This window comes from Epinephelus lanceolatus, chromosome 23, assembly GCF_041903045.1.
Source record: "Epinephelus lanceolatus isolate andai-2023 chromosome 23, ASM4190304v1, whole genome shotgun sequence".
In the NCBI taxonomy this organism is placed as follows: Eukaryota; Metazoa; Chordata; class Actinopteri; order Perciformes; family Serranidae; genus Epinephelus; species Epinephelus lanceolatus.
The window spans coordinates 11080727-11096346 of NC_135756.1; the positions used below are offsets into that span (position 1 = coordinate 11080727).

At 44.4% G+C, this 15620-nt stretch overlaps 1 protein-coding gene across 11 annotated transcripts in view; it reads left to right on the forward strand.

Moving 5' to 3' along the window:
- The window catches only part of magi2a (membrane associated guanylate kinase, WW and PDZ domain containing 2a), a 403568-nt gene that overhangs the window by 332209 nt on the left and 55739 nt on the right, over positions 1–15620 (forward strand). For all 11 annotated transcript variants that reach the window (XR_013490407.1, XM_033614587.2, XM_033614582.2 and 8 more), the window contains one exon: positions 1757–2449. Coding sequence is in view for 10 of the 11 variants with exons in the window: in XM_033614587.2 (XP_033470478.1) it covers positions 1757–2449 (693 nt within the window). In the remaining variant the exon portion in view is untranslated. The remainder of the gene's footprint in view (positions 1–1756; positions 2450–15620) is intronic.

Genomic DNA, 15620 nt, shown 5'->3' on the forward strand with positions numbered 1-15620 from the left:
GTTTCTACTTCCATGTACGACTGGGCAATGTGGAGAAAATCAGATATTGCGATACTGTTGACAAGAAACCTTAGTATTGATATTGTGACGATATTGTAGGGATTGAGGATTCTGCAGGTCATATGTCATCCACTAAGCTTGCCCAGGTGCTTTGTGTCTCTTTGTGTCTGAGCGGCAAACCGATAAACGCCATTGTGAGCAAGCTGGTTATCGTCATGAGCATAAGCCCCCATTTAGCTGTGACTCAGATGAGTTAACTCGTTCATGAGCACACACACCCACTGAGCCAGGGAACAGGTTGAGAGCTCAGTGAGGCTCTTGTTCAGCGAGCTAACACAGTAGCTCAAAGCACACCTGCCAAGCCGACAAATTATAACCTATTCAAACTGACATAGTGAAAGGTACTTTCATGATGGATATTTTGTGTGTTTATGTGACTGTGGTGTGTGATAGAGTTGTTTTATTTACTTTTTTATTCTTATATGACTAAAACGGCTAAGAGAGCCTGTGGAATATAGCGGACTTGCCACTCGACAGCTGATTGAGCTGTTGAGATGTGTGTGAGCAGCGCACACATCGCTAGAACGGCAGTCAGGTTGCCGTGGTCACGTTGATTGATTCTGTACAACTGTTAACCACATGAACATTTTCTGTTTGAGAAAGAACATTAACCGAAAGACAGGAAGTAATACTGAATACAGTGGGGCTTTAAAACCAGGGAAAGAACACGTACAGTTTCACGATATCTGAAATCTAAGACGATATCTAGTCACATATCACGATATTGCTATAATATCGATATATTGCTCAGCTTTACTTTCAAACTGTGGTTTGGAACATCAAACCAATTCCTTTCCTGTTAATTTATGCATGTTTAACTAATCAAAACATTTGCCATACTTGTGTCTGCGCATGTGAGAGGCCCAATCTCAATCCATCAAACTAGTGCCCTTAAAACTAGACAGTCTTAGGTCTGTGGATAATGGTGTTCATTCAACATCGATATTTCATTATCAGAATGCCTGTATTGGTAACCCAGTTGTCTAAAACCCATTCCATATATTTGCAGTCTTCCCAGTTTGATTACGGCTGGTGATCTTGGTCAAGGAACATGTCTTTCCCCTCTCTGCCCTGTCTGTCTCTACTGTCTTCTGCCAAAAAATCGTTGGCAGAGTATCCTCTAAAAAATTTGATGCCCGTACCATTACCTTTACCTAAAGTGATCCCGATATTTCCGCATTCATGCATTTGTTTTTAGCAGACGCCACATGCATGTAGTATAGCCATACTTTCAAATGTTTTGGTGGCATCTCGGCATGCTGCCAAGTCCTTCAATTGCCCTGCACTCGACTTCACCACACCATGGACTGTAAGGGTTGTAGCTTCTGCCATGGAGGGCCAATCAAACGTCGCATTAAATCGAAGAATGCTAGCTATGATGGGCTGCAGGCAAAACCATATATATAGCCATTTTTTCTAGATCTGGGTAGAAAAAGGATCGATCAAATGTAGGTATGGTTAGACTGAAAAAATGTCAAAGATTTTGGGTACTGGGTTATTTTCCAAGGTCATAACCTTTATGGTATTGAGTTCGGATACCCAGATCTGCTGTCTAGGCAAATGGAATGGATCACACACCATACTTGACAGTAATATTGTAGGGCACTTTCACTCTGTCGCTACCGTATCAGTTCCAGTGTTCCAGCCATCACCCCTGACCATTATGTTTCTATCTGTCCATCTCTTTTGTCTGCAGGTGATGTCATTGTCTACATCAACGATGTGTGCGTCCTGGGCACCACCCATGCTGATGTGGTCAAACTCTTCCAGTCAGTGCCAATTGGCCAAAGCGTCACCCTGGTCTTGTGTCGTGGCTACCCTTTGCCCTATGACCCAGAAGAAGCTGCCAACAGCAACAACAACACCGCCACCACCACTACTATCATCTCCCCACTGGGCATCATGGAGCAGCGGCCCATCATGGTGAACGGCAGGACGGGCTACGACAACTACCTAGACTATCTCTCACGCACGGCGCGCTTTGTCACAGACCCCAGTCAGGACCAGGTCAACAACGCCACGCAGCAGCTGCTCACCCCTCACCCGGGTGACACCCACTTAGACGGCTCACTTCCTCCCACCACGGGGACCACACCTCCTGACAGTGTCTCCATGGCGTCATCGGGGGCAACCCAGGGGGAACTACTGACCCTGACCATGGTGAAGGGCATAGAAGGTTTTGGTTTCACCATTGCAGACAGTGCTACAGGCCAGCGAGTCAAACAGGTGCTGGAGCCTCAGGGCTGCCCGGGTCTGTGCGAGGGGGACCTGATTGTGGAGATTAACAAGCAGAATGTGCAGGGATTTGCACACACCCAGGTGGTGGAGCTTCTCAAGGAGTGTGCCGTTGGAGCTGAGACCATCCTGGTGGTTCAGAGAGGTGGAACAGGTAAGACCAATGGCTGCCAGCCCCATCACCAGGAGAACATGTTACCATTGTATGTTTCTGCAAACCACGGATATGTTACATTTGTACATTGCATATTGGGCCGCATATCACTGTTTTTAAACTAATGTAGCTTGTGAGCTTTTGTCATTGGGAGGTGAAGGGGATGGTTTATGGCACTGCCAATCTGCGGACCACTGTTCGAGACCAACAAACAGCAATGCTGGTTGTTTGTTGGCAGCCCTTCACCTAATTTTCACAGGTGTTTGTGACACCATCCCGAATGTTTCTGGCGGCATTTGTGGCTCTGACTCTGATCTGGGAGTTTTTAATGACACATTGTGGCACCTTCTAGCAGCATTTGAGCCATCTCACCTGGGTGTTTCTTACCTAAGCTGGGTGTTTTTTACCAACTTATTGTGCCACTTCCTACCGGCATTTGAGCCACCAATACTGGGTGTTTTTCACCAACACTTTGCAGTGTTTCCCAGTGGCATTTGTGACACAGGCCTTGGGCGTTTTTTTACCGACACAATGTTTTTTAAGCCACGGAACCCAGGTGTTTATCACCGACATATTACGGCATTTCCCAGCGCCGTCTTAGCCTAAGAACCTAGGTGTTTTCAACCAACTCATAATGGCATTTCCCAGTGGTGTTCTAGCCTATGAGCCTGGCCAATTGCACGAGACATCGTGGAGTATCCCGGCGGCATTTTCTGGGTGTTTCTTACCAAAGCTGGTTGTTTTTTAGCAACACATCGTGGCACTTCCCAGCGGCGTTTAAGCCATCTTACCCGGGTGTTTTTCATTGACGAATTGCAGCATTTCCTGGCAGCATTTGTGGCACCAAACTTAGGCATTTGTCACTGACACACTGCAGTTTTTCCCAGCGACATTTGAGCCAAAGAACCTGGGTGTTTTTCACTGACTCATAGCTGACTCATAACTCATAATTCTGCTAGTGATGAACTCGCCTATGAACCAAGCAATTTGCACTGAGACATTGTGGCCTTTCTTGGCAGCATTTTCCAGCAGTGTTTGAGCCATTGAACCTTGGTGTCTGAAGCCAGAACATGACCTCCTAATCATAACCAAGTGATTTTTGTGTCTAAACATAACCACACCTTCATCACAGCGTTGTTGAGGGACATAGGGTTTCAACATATCAGTTACAACATAATGTACAAATGTAACATATCGCTGGTTTGCAGAAACATACAATGCAAACATTTTTACTGGCGACTGGCTGCGGATAGGGATGCTGGGAAGATTGTTGGCTCTACACGAGCACTTGAGTCTCTCTGCATCCACTCCATAATTGCCTTTCTAGCTGCATATCTGTCTGCCTGTTCATCTGTGTCATCTTTTACCGTCGTAGCCAAGTGTGTCTGTGTGTGTGGTTCAGTCCGAAGGCTGCAGAAACCTGTCATGCAGTCCTGCAATGCTCAACAATGGCTGACTGATGCACAGCTCCTCTCAAGTGCCCTTTCTATTGCTGTTTTCTTTACTCAGCGAGAAAAACAGTTTCCTTTACTTAAGTAGATGCCTCTGTGCTCTGCGTACTGACCCCATCCCTCAGCGGAGCCAATAAATATCCTTTGATCGAGGTGCAAGCTTTTTGCAGAGCTGCGTTATCCTTAAAGTCACTTTTGGATGTTTTTATCATGCCAGTTTCACATGTGTGGCACATTTTACCTTCTTTTGTGTGCCAGGAATAAAAGCCCCAAAATTAAAGCGTGTCAAAAGTTTTTCAACAAAACGCTGGTAGACTGCAAATGGCTCTGAAGTGCTTTCTACCCTGTGTTTTTCAGAATGTGTGGCCCTCTGACAATCATAATTATGCACTGCACTCTGTCGTGAGTCACACACAGGGTTGTAATTTGCAGAATCAACAGGTAGCCAACTGTTTTCTGCTCTGCGAGTGTGTGTGAGGTATGTCATGCATGGAGCGTGTAGAGATGTCTGTTCCTCAAAGAGGCTAAAACCCCACAGACAGCTTAGTTCTCACGGTGATGCCTTTGACATTGAAAGAAGAAAGATGCGCTGTCAAGTCCTCCCTAAATGTGCGCACAGCCCAAATGACGGAACATAAGTTGTGTGTGAGCTGTGATCTGCCTACAAACTGTGCTTCCCGTCTTATTGAATTGTGGAGGTTGTGCGTCTGCCAGCAATGACTCAGCCAAAGCTGCGACGTCGGAGATTAAAACGTTAGATTTTAATTAAATTTTTGAAACGGCAACAGCGGCTCTTCATCAACCAAGCAGATAGGATCTGTCTCTGAAAGCTTGTTGTTAAATGTTGTTAAATGATTCCCCTCTTTGAGTTTACCTGTCCTTGATTTATCTTGGCATCCTCTAAGTGATGACACGTGAACTTTCGCTGTCATTCGCAGTGCAAGCCGGAAGCCACGCCAACTGGATTGGGAAGCCGATACTGCTCTTGCTTTTGTGTGGAACCAATTTGTAGTTCTGTATTTTGCCTCTTTGTGTTGTGTAATGTCACATACCAATCATAATGCCAACTGCCTGGTGCCACAGACACCGCTGAGACTCACCCACAAAGGTCAGCAGCGCCCTCTGAATAGATTTATTGCCATTTGTTTCTTTATTAGGCTGCCCATGTCTCTGCCAGTGAGCAGGGAGCCAACAAACAAGAGGAGGAGACGCAGAGCGAAGAAATAAGCTTCAAGCAGTGATGACTTTCTAATCCAAAAACGGGAGAAAAATAAATATAGTGAAGCCAGTACCTCTAAAATCTCATCTGCCAACACATAAACACACACATACACACATGGGAGGGGTCAAAAGTTTTGTGCCACTACCTCAAAATTCTCCAATCTGTCAGCACACTCCCCACACACACACACATAAAAAACACTCCCATCTGCACGGGAAGCTAACGGTGAAGCGCTCCCCTCCATCTGTCCGGGGTTCGTCACTCGCGGCAGAGCTTCAGAAGGTCGAAACAAGCGCTCCCATCTAAAAAGCAGCCTGTTGGCCCGTGGAGAAAATGGCAACCTTATTTACATGCTATATTTCATCTCATTATTCCAAATCTGGATTTGGCTTAGCTCCACTGCACAACAATACGCACGGGCCGCAGTGTCACATCTGTTGGTGCTGATTTCCCGTGACTTGACAAGCTGTGGGTGCGAGAGGTGGAAAAAACTTCGGTGCCACCCGCTCTGCTTCAACAGTATCATGACTGCATGTGGCACACATATGTGTAGAAATCACTACGGCTGAGAAAAGGTGCCAGATATCCCAGCTGGGTGGGGTTGTAGACACTGTAGACGTTTTGAGAGTATTTTGGGAAAACAGTGTCAGACTTTAACCTCATTAAGATCAGAGGCTTCAGACCCTCCAGGGAGAAAATGGTCACAATAAAGTCTTTGTAATTTCTGTCTGTAAACTATTTTCGTGATGATGGAGAAAAACAAGAAGAGTAGCACTGAGCAGAAAACCAAATATCTAGATTTTTTTGATGTGGCAAAGCTAACGATCTGTTATTTTTCTTAAAGTCTTGTGATGTCGGCTTTGTTGGCTTTTACCTCTTTAGTTGTCTCTCCTATGCACACACTCTAAAATGGTAACACAGTGAGGGTTAGGAGGCTGTTTTTATACTAACAGGCTGAAAATCAAGCAGTGGTTCTCAATATAAGGAGTCGAAGAGGAATCCAGAGGGACATTAGATGATTGTGCTCTTAGAAAAATGTTTGTGCTTCAGACTTTTCTCTCATTTTTATGTTTTTGATCCTCTTAAGATTATCTGAGAATAGAATATTAGTCTTCAGTCGAACTGGACAACTTCAAAGATGGGAAGTATTTCAATTAAATGTATTTAATATACATATTTAATTACTTTTGAGTGTTTCGTATTTTTGTTTTTTGATGGACAGAAAAAAATAAGATGTAATTGGTAATGTAACACTTTAAGAGCTAGTATTTGTGTATGTAAAATACACGTAGACACAGAAAGCATGGTTCTACTCAAATCGACTTGTTTTTTGTTTGTTCGGTTGGTTGGTTGGTTGGTTGGTTGGTTGGTTGGTTGAATGATAGGTTGGGTGGATGGATGGATGGTTGGTTGGTTGGTTGGTTGAATGGTAGGTTGGGTGGATGGATGGTTGGTTGGTTGGTTGGTTGGTTGGTTGGTTGGTTGAATGATAGGTTGGGTGGATGGATGGTTTGGTTGGTTGGTTGGTTGAATGATAGGTTGGGTGGATGGATGGATGGTTGGTTGGTTGGTTGGTTGGTTGAATGATAGGTTGGGTGGATGGTTGGTTGGTTGGTTGGTTGGTTGGTTGGTTGAATGATAGGTTGGGGGGATGGATGGTTGGTTGGGTGGTTGGTTGGTTGTTTTTCGGTTTTCCATTGGCAAAAGTTGTGGATAGTACTTTTTTGGTACTACCTTGGTCAAGGGTTCAAGCAAGCTGAGCTGATACTAGAAGAAGATTAAAACACTGCAGATCACTGATTGGTCAGAGGGTGGGACATACTGCACAAACCGGCCATTTTTAAATCGGCAAACTCACGTCAATAGTGACCTCCATGTTTTTATTCACTCGACCCAGAGCCTACAAAACTACACAGTACAATTAACTAAGTGCAGACATTATTGCTGACGAAAGGATTCAATGAGTGTCGCATTGAAGATTATGTCACGGCAGTTTCACACTGTTGCTATGGTGATCAGCAGAGAATCCCACCTACACTGAAAGGGCACTATCCTCAGTGGAAAATGAATTAGAGAAAAGGACCTGGTACCAAAAGTGAGTCGGGTCGAGTTGAGTCGAGCTACAGGATGGTACTTCGGTAGCAGCAGTAGTGAGTTACTTTAATCTCCTACTTGTATCCTACTATTTCCTACTATCCTACTATTTCAACACATCACCTTAAAGGAACACTTCACCCCCTAAATGACTTTCTGTATATCAATCATTCTCCCTGTGTTAAGATGAATTCACAAAGAATATTTTTTTCTTAAATTTCCTGGTGAATGAAGAATCCAAAAGTGGAACAGAACAATATCAACACATCTGTTTACGAACTCTCGGGTAACTTGAGCGGTATAATCCAAGTCTCATTTATCCAGCCATATGCTCAGTACTTCCCAAACAGACAGCCCTTCCCAACGGGAGACTGAACTAAAAGTGAAACTTATCCATGCTATCTTCCATACCAGACTCCATTGACAAAAACAGTAATTTAACCTTGCTGAACACAGGAGCTGTTGGTCTACCACTGCCTCGATCAGTTAGTTTGTTGGTGTTACTGTGTGACTTTGGTGTTTTAAATGGTTAGTTCAGATGCACCAAAGTCACACAATAAAACAAACAAACTGATCGAGGCAGCAGTAGAGCAGCAACTCCCGTGTTCAGTGAGGTAAAATTACTGTTTTTGTCAATGGAGTCTGGCTATGAAGGGAGAATCAATACGTTTCTCTTTTAGTTTCATTTCCCATGGAATTACTGAGCATACGACTGGATAAATGAGACTTGGATTTGATATGGTTTTGCTGTGATTAAAAGAGGACCCCTTGTACTTCAGTTCATAAAGAGTTCTCTCAGTTCTTGGATTCTTCGTTGACAATGGAGCCATGAAAGAAACACAAAGTTTTATTCACAACTTCAGCTTAACACAGGGTGAGTAATTGGTAGACAAATGATCATTTTGTGGCTGAATTATTCTTTTAAGTTCTTGACTGAACAGTCTATTCATTTGGTAAATGATTGAAAGAATGTTCTTTGTGTATCTAACTGGTGGTGATGAACTGTTACTAACCTTACAGTCATGTGTTGGTTTCCAGTAAAGGTCCATTCATTCCAGCAGAGTTTAGGCCCTCTGTGTAGCTGTTCTGAAATGAATCTCTAAGCTACTTGATCTTTTTGCTCTATTTATTTCCCTAGAGTTCAGAGATGTTGCCATGTTTGTTCCAAGCCTTGGAGTGATTATACTCACATAAACAACAATTTTCTGCAACATAAATACGACAGACTAAAGTGTGAACTGTGTCAGACTCCCAGCAACCGCTGTGAGGTTTGAGCTGCAGCTGATTCTCTTTTCCCACCCAGCTCCCTTCAGAAAGGCCAGCTCCGAGCGTTTAGCCAAGCTATTACCCGTCGTAATAAAACTGTCACCATGCTGCTGGAATGATGTTCCAGCTCTTAACGTACCACAATTTGGCCCGATCCTTTAGACCACTGGACACTGGCCACACGATCTAATTGAACTGGCTGTTAAGTGCTTGTGCACACTAGCCAATGTAGTACAGAGGGAGGCGACCGACTGATATCCGTCACCAAACAACTGTCACGCTCCCGTCTCTGACTCACTCTCCAAAGACTTTCCAGCTCAGGGGCGAGCACACAGCTCATCACTTTTACTGAAAACACAATCTGAAGCGGAGGATTGAACGAGCACCGCGAGCTGACTGAGTTTAAAAGTGTGCGAGTGTGCATATTTCTGCATGACGGATTTTTTTTTGTGTGTGTGAATGGCTGCCTTTTTATGCTGTGGAACAAGCTACCTCCTCCAGCATCTGGTCCCAGGGAGAACACACACACACAGTGAAGTAGATGAGGTACTGACAGCATTTACACCCTCATAACTACCGTCATGCAGGGTTGTATTCAAGACCACCTAAACCGAGACCAAGTCATGACCAAGACCAGAGTGTATCGAGATCAAGACCGAGACTTTGAGGTGTTGAAACCTAGTCAAGACCAGAATAGTGTTAGTCCCACAGTACATGCAGGGTTTTTCCTGGCTCAAAAACATATTTGAGGAGTTCTAATAATTATATAATTGAGAATAAAATTCCAATTGCTGCCAGATTGATGCATGGTTGGTCAGTGGTAGTGTGTATAATGTGAATTCCTGGATATTAATATCATGCGCACTTTTGTGTCATCCTAGTTTGTTTATGTAGCATGACCTGGTTGAGCTATGTTTGAGACTGGTGACCACTAATTCTGATACGCTGGATATTTTGACATTTTTTATTCTGCTAGCAAAATGTTATAAACACAAGTTTGGATCTCTTGAAGCATCAAAAATATTACTTAAAAAGCGAATCATATTTTGTCCCTCCATTGTGACATTAGAAAGTGTCACATTTATCTTGCAAGTGTACTCTTCTTCAGTGTTTTGTTTACTTCCTGGATTTTTCCCACATGGAAATTCTGACCAATCAAGAGCAGCTTTCTCACACAAGGCATTTGATCTGGTCCGCTCGTAAATGCTGCCGTGAGAACACGAGCCAACTCTAGGCAATTATGCAGCTTTGTAACAACATTAGTCCCTGATTCAGACCAAAGCAAGACAGCTCTAGGTCTGAAAGTACGCTAATATATTTTATGGCAATAATATTGAATCGTGACCTAAGTATCAAGATTCCCAACCCTGGAAGATAGTGCTTTCTGTCAGGGTTTTGTCGATAGCTGGAGGTGGGATAAAATTTGATGGAGGCAGCTGCCTCATTATCTGTGCTGGAAAAACCCTTCATGACAAACTAATGCTAATTATTTTCTATGAATAAAGAATATATCCAAGGAGCTGAAATCAACTTAACCAACTTTATTTAACACTCCCGTTTTGCACTGGCAGTTCAATGAGATCCCCATAAGTTGTGGTCTTGACCTGTCTTGAAATAAAATCCAGAGTCCTTTTTGTCTGAGGCTGAGACAAGACCAATTAAAAATGTAGTTAAGACCGTCAAACTGTGGTCTCGAGGCCAAGACTGATCTTGAGTACTACAATACTGCCATTATGGTTATTTTATGATGCTGTTGCCATAACGACACACTCCTAATGTCCAGCATCGGAGATCACAAATGGCTGGCAAAGTGGGGAGGGTTCACAGACTGGGCTTCATCAATAATTACAGATCTCTGCCTCTCATTCTCACACACACACAGATACACCTCCTGTCTGTGTTTCCACTCTTTATCTGCACATGTGCAATGAACATAGACTCGGGACAGCTGGAAAATTGATTTAAAGGTGATGTAGAAACCAAAAGGAGCAGAGGAATAATGTGACCGTAGTACGACAGAGTGCGAATCAAACACAGACGGAGCCAGCGTGTTACAGTCTCTGCTTAGCTTGATGTTGTCATGGACACAGTAAAGACCCAACGAGAGCAGCAGCAGAGTTTTTGTTGTTAACTTTTTGCCATCAATAAATCTTTACTACAGTCATTTTGAAACGTATAGGTGTAATCATCGTCAACAAAAGAGACAGTTGTGGAGAAAAGTGGCAGCATCTGACTTCTTGGCTCTACGTTTTACGTTGTTAATCACCATCATCACATGAGATCTGTTCTTTTACTCAACAGATTCAGTGTTAACAGAGCAGAGGCTTTACAGGTTGTTGTAAGGGAAGATTGTGGGCTGTGTGTAAAGCTGAGACAGTGTGCGACGTCTTTTGTAGTAAGGAAAAGGAGAAAAATACAGGTCCTATGTACTATCACTTTGGGCTTTCTTGTGAATCCACTCATGTATTAGTCAACTAATTGTATCAGCACTGGATGAAAATTACACTGAATTTCCATTTTGTCAAACTTCATTCATTCAGGCTGACATCGATGGTAGTGTGGCTTACTGTGGTTTTGTTTTGCTTGAATCAGTTAGCACAGCTGACTATTAATTTTGCTGACTTAATTTCCAGTTGATAGAGAAGTGTTGTCATGGTACTGCAGTTTCTAACTTTCATACAGTACCTTGAAAACATCTATATTAAATCACATTTTCAATACTATGGGGAAGAATGGACATTGAGTACACTGAATTTTTTTTATAAAGAGATAAACATAATCAGGCGGCACAGTGGAACAGTGGTTAGTATTGTTGCCTCACAGCAAGAGAGTGCCCCAACCAGGAGTTCGAACCTCAGGGTGGGGGCCTTCCTGTGTGGAGTTTGCATGTTCTCCCCATGTCAGCGTGGGTTTTCTCCGGGTACTCCAGCTTCCTCCCACAGTCCAAAGACATGCAGGTTAATTGGTGACTCTAAGGCCGAGTTCACATTACATGATTTTCACCCTGATTTTGCGTCACAGAGACTATCGTAATCTTTTGAGTGTTCATACCTGACGTGTTTCTGTCAGCGGGAGTCTCGCCAACTGCATTACGACCTGTGTGTGCACACCACAAGATTTCTCCACCGAGCCCTCGCTGACAGAGCCCCAGGTAACGCGGTGAGGTCACCAAACTTGGAGAAGACACATCGTAAAGGCATGGATATTCTTCCCAGTGTTGAATCAGATCTGCCTCCAGGGCCTGGGTCCAAACAGAATGCGCTCCCCGTGATCCTGTGGACGTTGCCATTGTTGTTGTTGCTTGCCGGCTTGTCAGTGTTACCAGATCTTGGAAGAGAAACAAGCAACCAGGGCTATGGAAACAAGCACAAAAGAAGCGATTATCACGCGTTTAAATAACTTATTAGACAGATATATAGAGAGAAAGGTGACATTTAGAGAGCAAGCCCAAATAAGCAACTCCACTTTAGAAACAAGCCCAAAGTCACGGCTAATAAGCGGACCTGGCAAGTGGCAATCCTCCAGCTTGTCCTCCTCACATTTCTTCCGTCCTCCTGCGTGGTGACGTAGGGCGTATCCCGCCTCTCATTGGCTGATGCTCTTTGTCAGTCGTGTCAGCCTTCTCCAGTTTTCTAGCATGCCAGATATCCAGTCCCAGTCAGACGAGGGGGCGACTTGCTCGTAGGCTCACACATGAGGACTCGTCGTGGCAGACTATCTGCCAACTCACCTCCGACCCAAGGTGGCTCTCAAGATCCTCTGTGATGTCAAAATTGCTGTGAAAATCGTGTAATGTGAACTAGGCTTAAATTGTCCGTAGGTGTGAATGTGAGTGTGAATGGTTGTCTGTCTCTATGTGTTAACCTTGTGACAGTCTAGCGACCTCCACCTGTCCAGGGTGTACCCCACCTCTGGTGGGAGGCATGTTGACACGGCTGTGTATTTCTGCGACTGTTGGACAAGGTGCACACACCTTAGACGTTATTTCCTGCATGAAGCAAGTGGTGCTGGTAATGACGTATTACAAATTTTGTATCACTTCCTGTGTCCACTGTGTGGCACCAGGGAATAGACATTAATTATACACTATGAGTACATCATATGTAGACCACACTGTGTTAGTGTCATTGCGCCAGACCGTGAGACATGGGCATGCGTGTTCATGTGCTTTCAATGTTCTCACTTGCAAGAGCGCACACGTGAACTTGGTGCACAGAGAGGCAGTCAGAGCTACAGGCTACAATGAGGCTAAAAACAGAGTTCAAATGATGTTTTTCCAAACAACTTTTTATGTCGGGGCTTCAGGACACTTGGATCACTACGGACGAGCAGTATGGAGATATTTTGTGGTTTCAGTTATGTATTTTTGGACGTTTGAATCTGGGGCACCGTCAGCCTCCTTTAGGTGAAGTTGTGCTGCTACCCCCTCTCCCCTTGGATCTCCGCAAGGGATGTGAGGACTCTAAAACTTCACCTGAGCCTCCCTCGGCATATGGGTGAGTAGATAATGGCTGAATTTTCATTTTTTGGGTGCACTATCCCTTTAAAGTCTGGCATTTGATTTCTACCTTTTTATAACGTCCAGACCTCTTGTGCACATTGTGCCCAGGAACATATAGCAAATTAAGAAAATTCAGGCATATTTCAAGGTCTTTGCCCATAAATACACTGCCACAAATCTCAGTTGGGTCATAAGTGATGATTGCGAGGAATTATTTTTGTATAAAGGGGTAGGTGTTAGAGCGGGTCGTCCACTAATTGAAAGAATGGCGGTTTGATCTGCAGCTCTTTTGGTCTGCAGTTTGAAGTATCCTTGGGCAAGATATTGAACCCAAAATTGTGTTTGAATGTTTAAAAAACTGAGCAGCAGGTGGCACCATGTACAGTAGCCTCGGCCAGCAGTGTATGAGTGTGTGAATGGGTGGCTGTGACAAGTAGTGTGAAAGCGCTTTGCATGGTTGAAAGACTAGAAAGGTCCATCCATCCATATGAGTCTGTACAGCCCTTTCTCATTCAGAATTTATCAAATACAATTGCTTTGTTAGTGAGTTTGGCGTAAGACTCCAGCACCAAAATCCCCCTTTCACAGCAGTATGATACGCTCCCGGGTGGGGTCAGTTTGTAACACAGCCAGATGATACCTTATGCGGTGGTATGATACGCCACCAGTTGGCCAGATGGCACCTGTCAGAATGAGATGCTCCTGGACAGCGTCAGTTTGAAATGCTGCCAGTAAAGACTTGACATAAGACACTGGAAAGTCCCTGTAGGTGGAGCAGGAGGGGCGATGTGTGGGTCCAACAAACCCAGAACTTTAACCCAGGAGAGATGTGTTTGCTTCTCGTATGAATATAAAGCCAAACCATGGTGTTTTTTTCTAAACCTAACTACGCACTGGTGTAATAAACATAAATACAAGGTGTTTTACTGAAGCTGTAAGTATATTTTGAGAAAAACTAAATGCATCTACCGAACAGAAATTGGAAGTGTATTATTTAAAAAAACAGGCATGAATTGACACGACGTCCCGCAACATCAACAATAAACGCAGAAGGATACCTAACATATTATATGTAGACGTGAATGGCACTGACAAAGCGGGGATATTTGACGAGTTGGGATGAGAACCTGAAGGTCTATACATTTCATTTTAATGAATATCCTTCAGTCTATAAGCCGTGGTCAGACAGCTTCACTGCCTCACAAATGATGAAGTTGTGGATGTCGTTATAATGATGTGGATTTTATCCACTAAACTTTTTTTTTTTTCATGTTACCGCCTGCATGTGTCACGACTCCCAAAGAACTCGCCATCAAAAGTGAGACACATGCGGCAAGCTGACCGCCAATTAACCGTCCAAACATTGAGCCAAACCATCCAGTCAGTTAAACCCCATCACCTTGAAAAACCCACGCTCATAATGTAGTTATGATATTTAGCCATCCCTTAAATTTGAGTTTGACTCCTGAGCCGTTTTTGCCCAACAAATGGGCACTCTGTCTCTCATCACCAGTAATTATTGTGCCTCTGCGTATGTGTGTGTGCCAGCATGTGTGCGCGTGTGTGTGTGTTTGTGTGTGTGGCAAACAGCCTCATTAGTGGCTATCTAGACCATTAACAGGCTGTGTCCTCGTTGCCACACCAGCAGAGACACAGGGCTGTAATTAGCTGCTGAGACTTGCAGCTTGTTCACATGTGCGCTGGCTTTCCTCTAACAGGCCGCGTTCTCCCTCGCCGCAGTCCGCCCACACACTCAGCACAAACGCCGAGCCACATGGTTTGATTCACACAGGTTGTACGCACACCTACACGACAGCCAGGCACACACTCTTTCCCCGTCTTATCCGCACACATCCCAAGGCAGCCTTCTGCACACAAGCCCCCGCACACTTACATAAACTCCCCGTTCTACTACTACCACTGTGCATTATGAATCAGTCCCCCAATTCGACCTTTCACCTGGGATTGGTCGTGTGCACACGGATGACCAGAGGCCTCTCTGATAACAACGCCGACTTCAGGTGAAGGTCTGCTTTGTAGAGAAACAGAAGAAGAAGAAGGAGGGTTTGATTCACTGAGCCTCCTCCAGCCTCCCAGGGAATCAGTGTGTAACTAGACAGTGATTCATTGGGTGTGTGTGTGAGATAGAATAGTTGGAAACAAAAGAGAAGAAGGGAACGGGAGGAGGGAGCAGGAGAGTGATGAGTTCGGCTCTCAGCCAGTAGACCACAGACTGTCGGCCATGTTCACACTTACAGCTCTGTCCCCCGCCGAACCCGAAGGAGCTGCCCGCCAAGGATCAATATCCCGTCCGGTCGGCTCCGGGAAGACAGCCAAAGGGCCGTGTGCATGATGGACGAGACACTGGGATTAGATCACAGCAGAAACAGAAAGGGTTAAACAAAGCTAATAGCATTAAGCCTCACTGCCATTAAAGTTAGATGACAGAAGCAAAAGTTAGGCTCTGCGTCTCCTCCGTGTGTGTGGGAGGATCAGAATCACTCACCTCTTAAACAAATCAAGCACTCCTGTTTGAGTTTTAATGGGATGGAGTGATTAGCTGCTGATTGCGTGGGCGTGGTTAAATCCATTGTGCTGTTTTGAGCTTTAATATCATGCACATTCAACCGTGGGCCT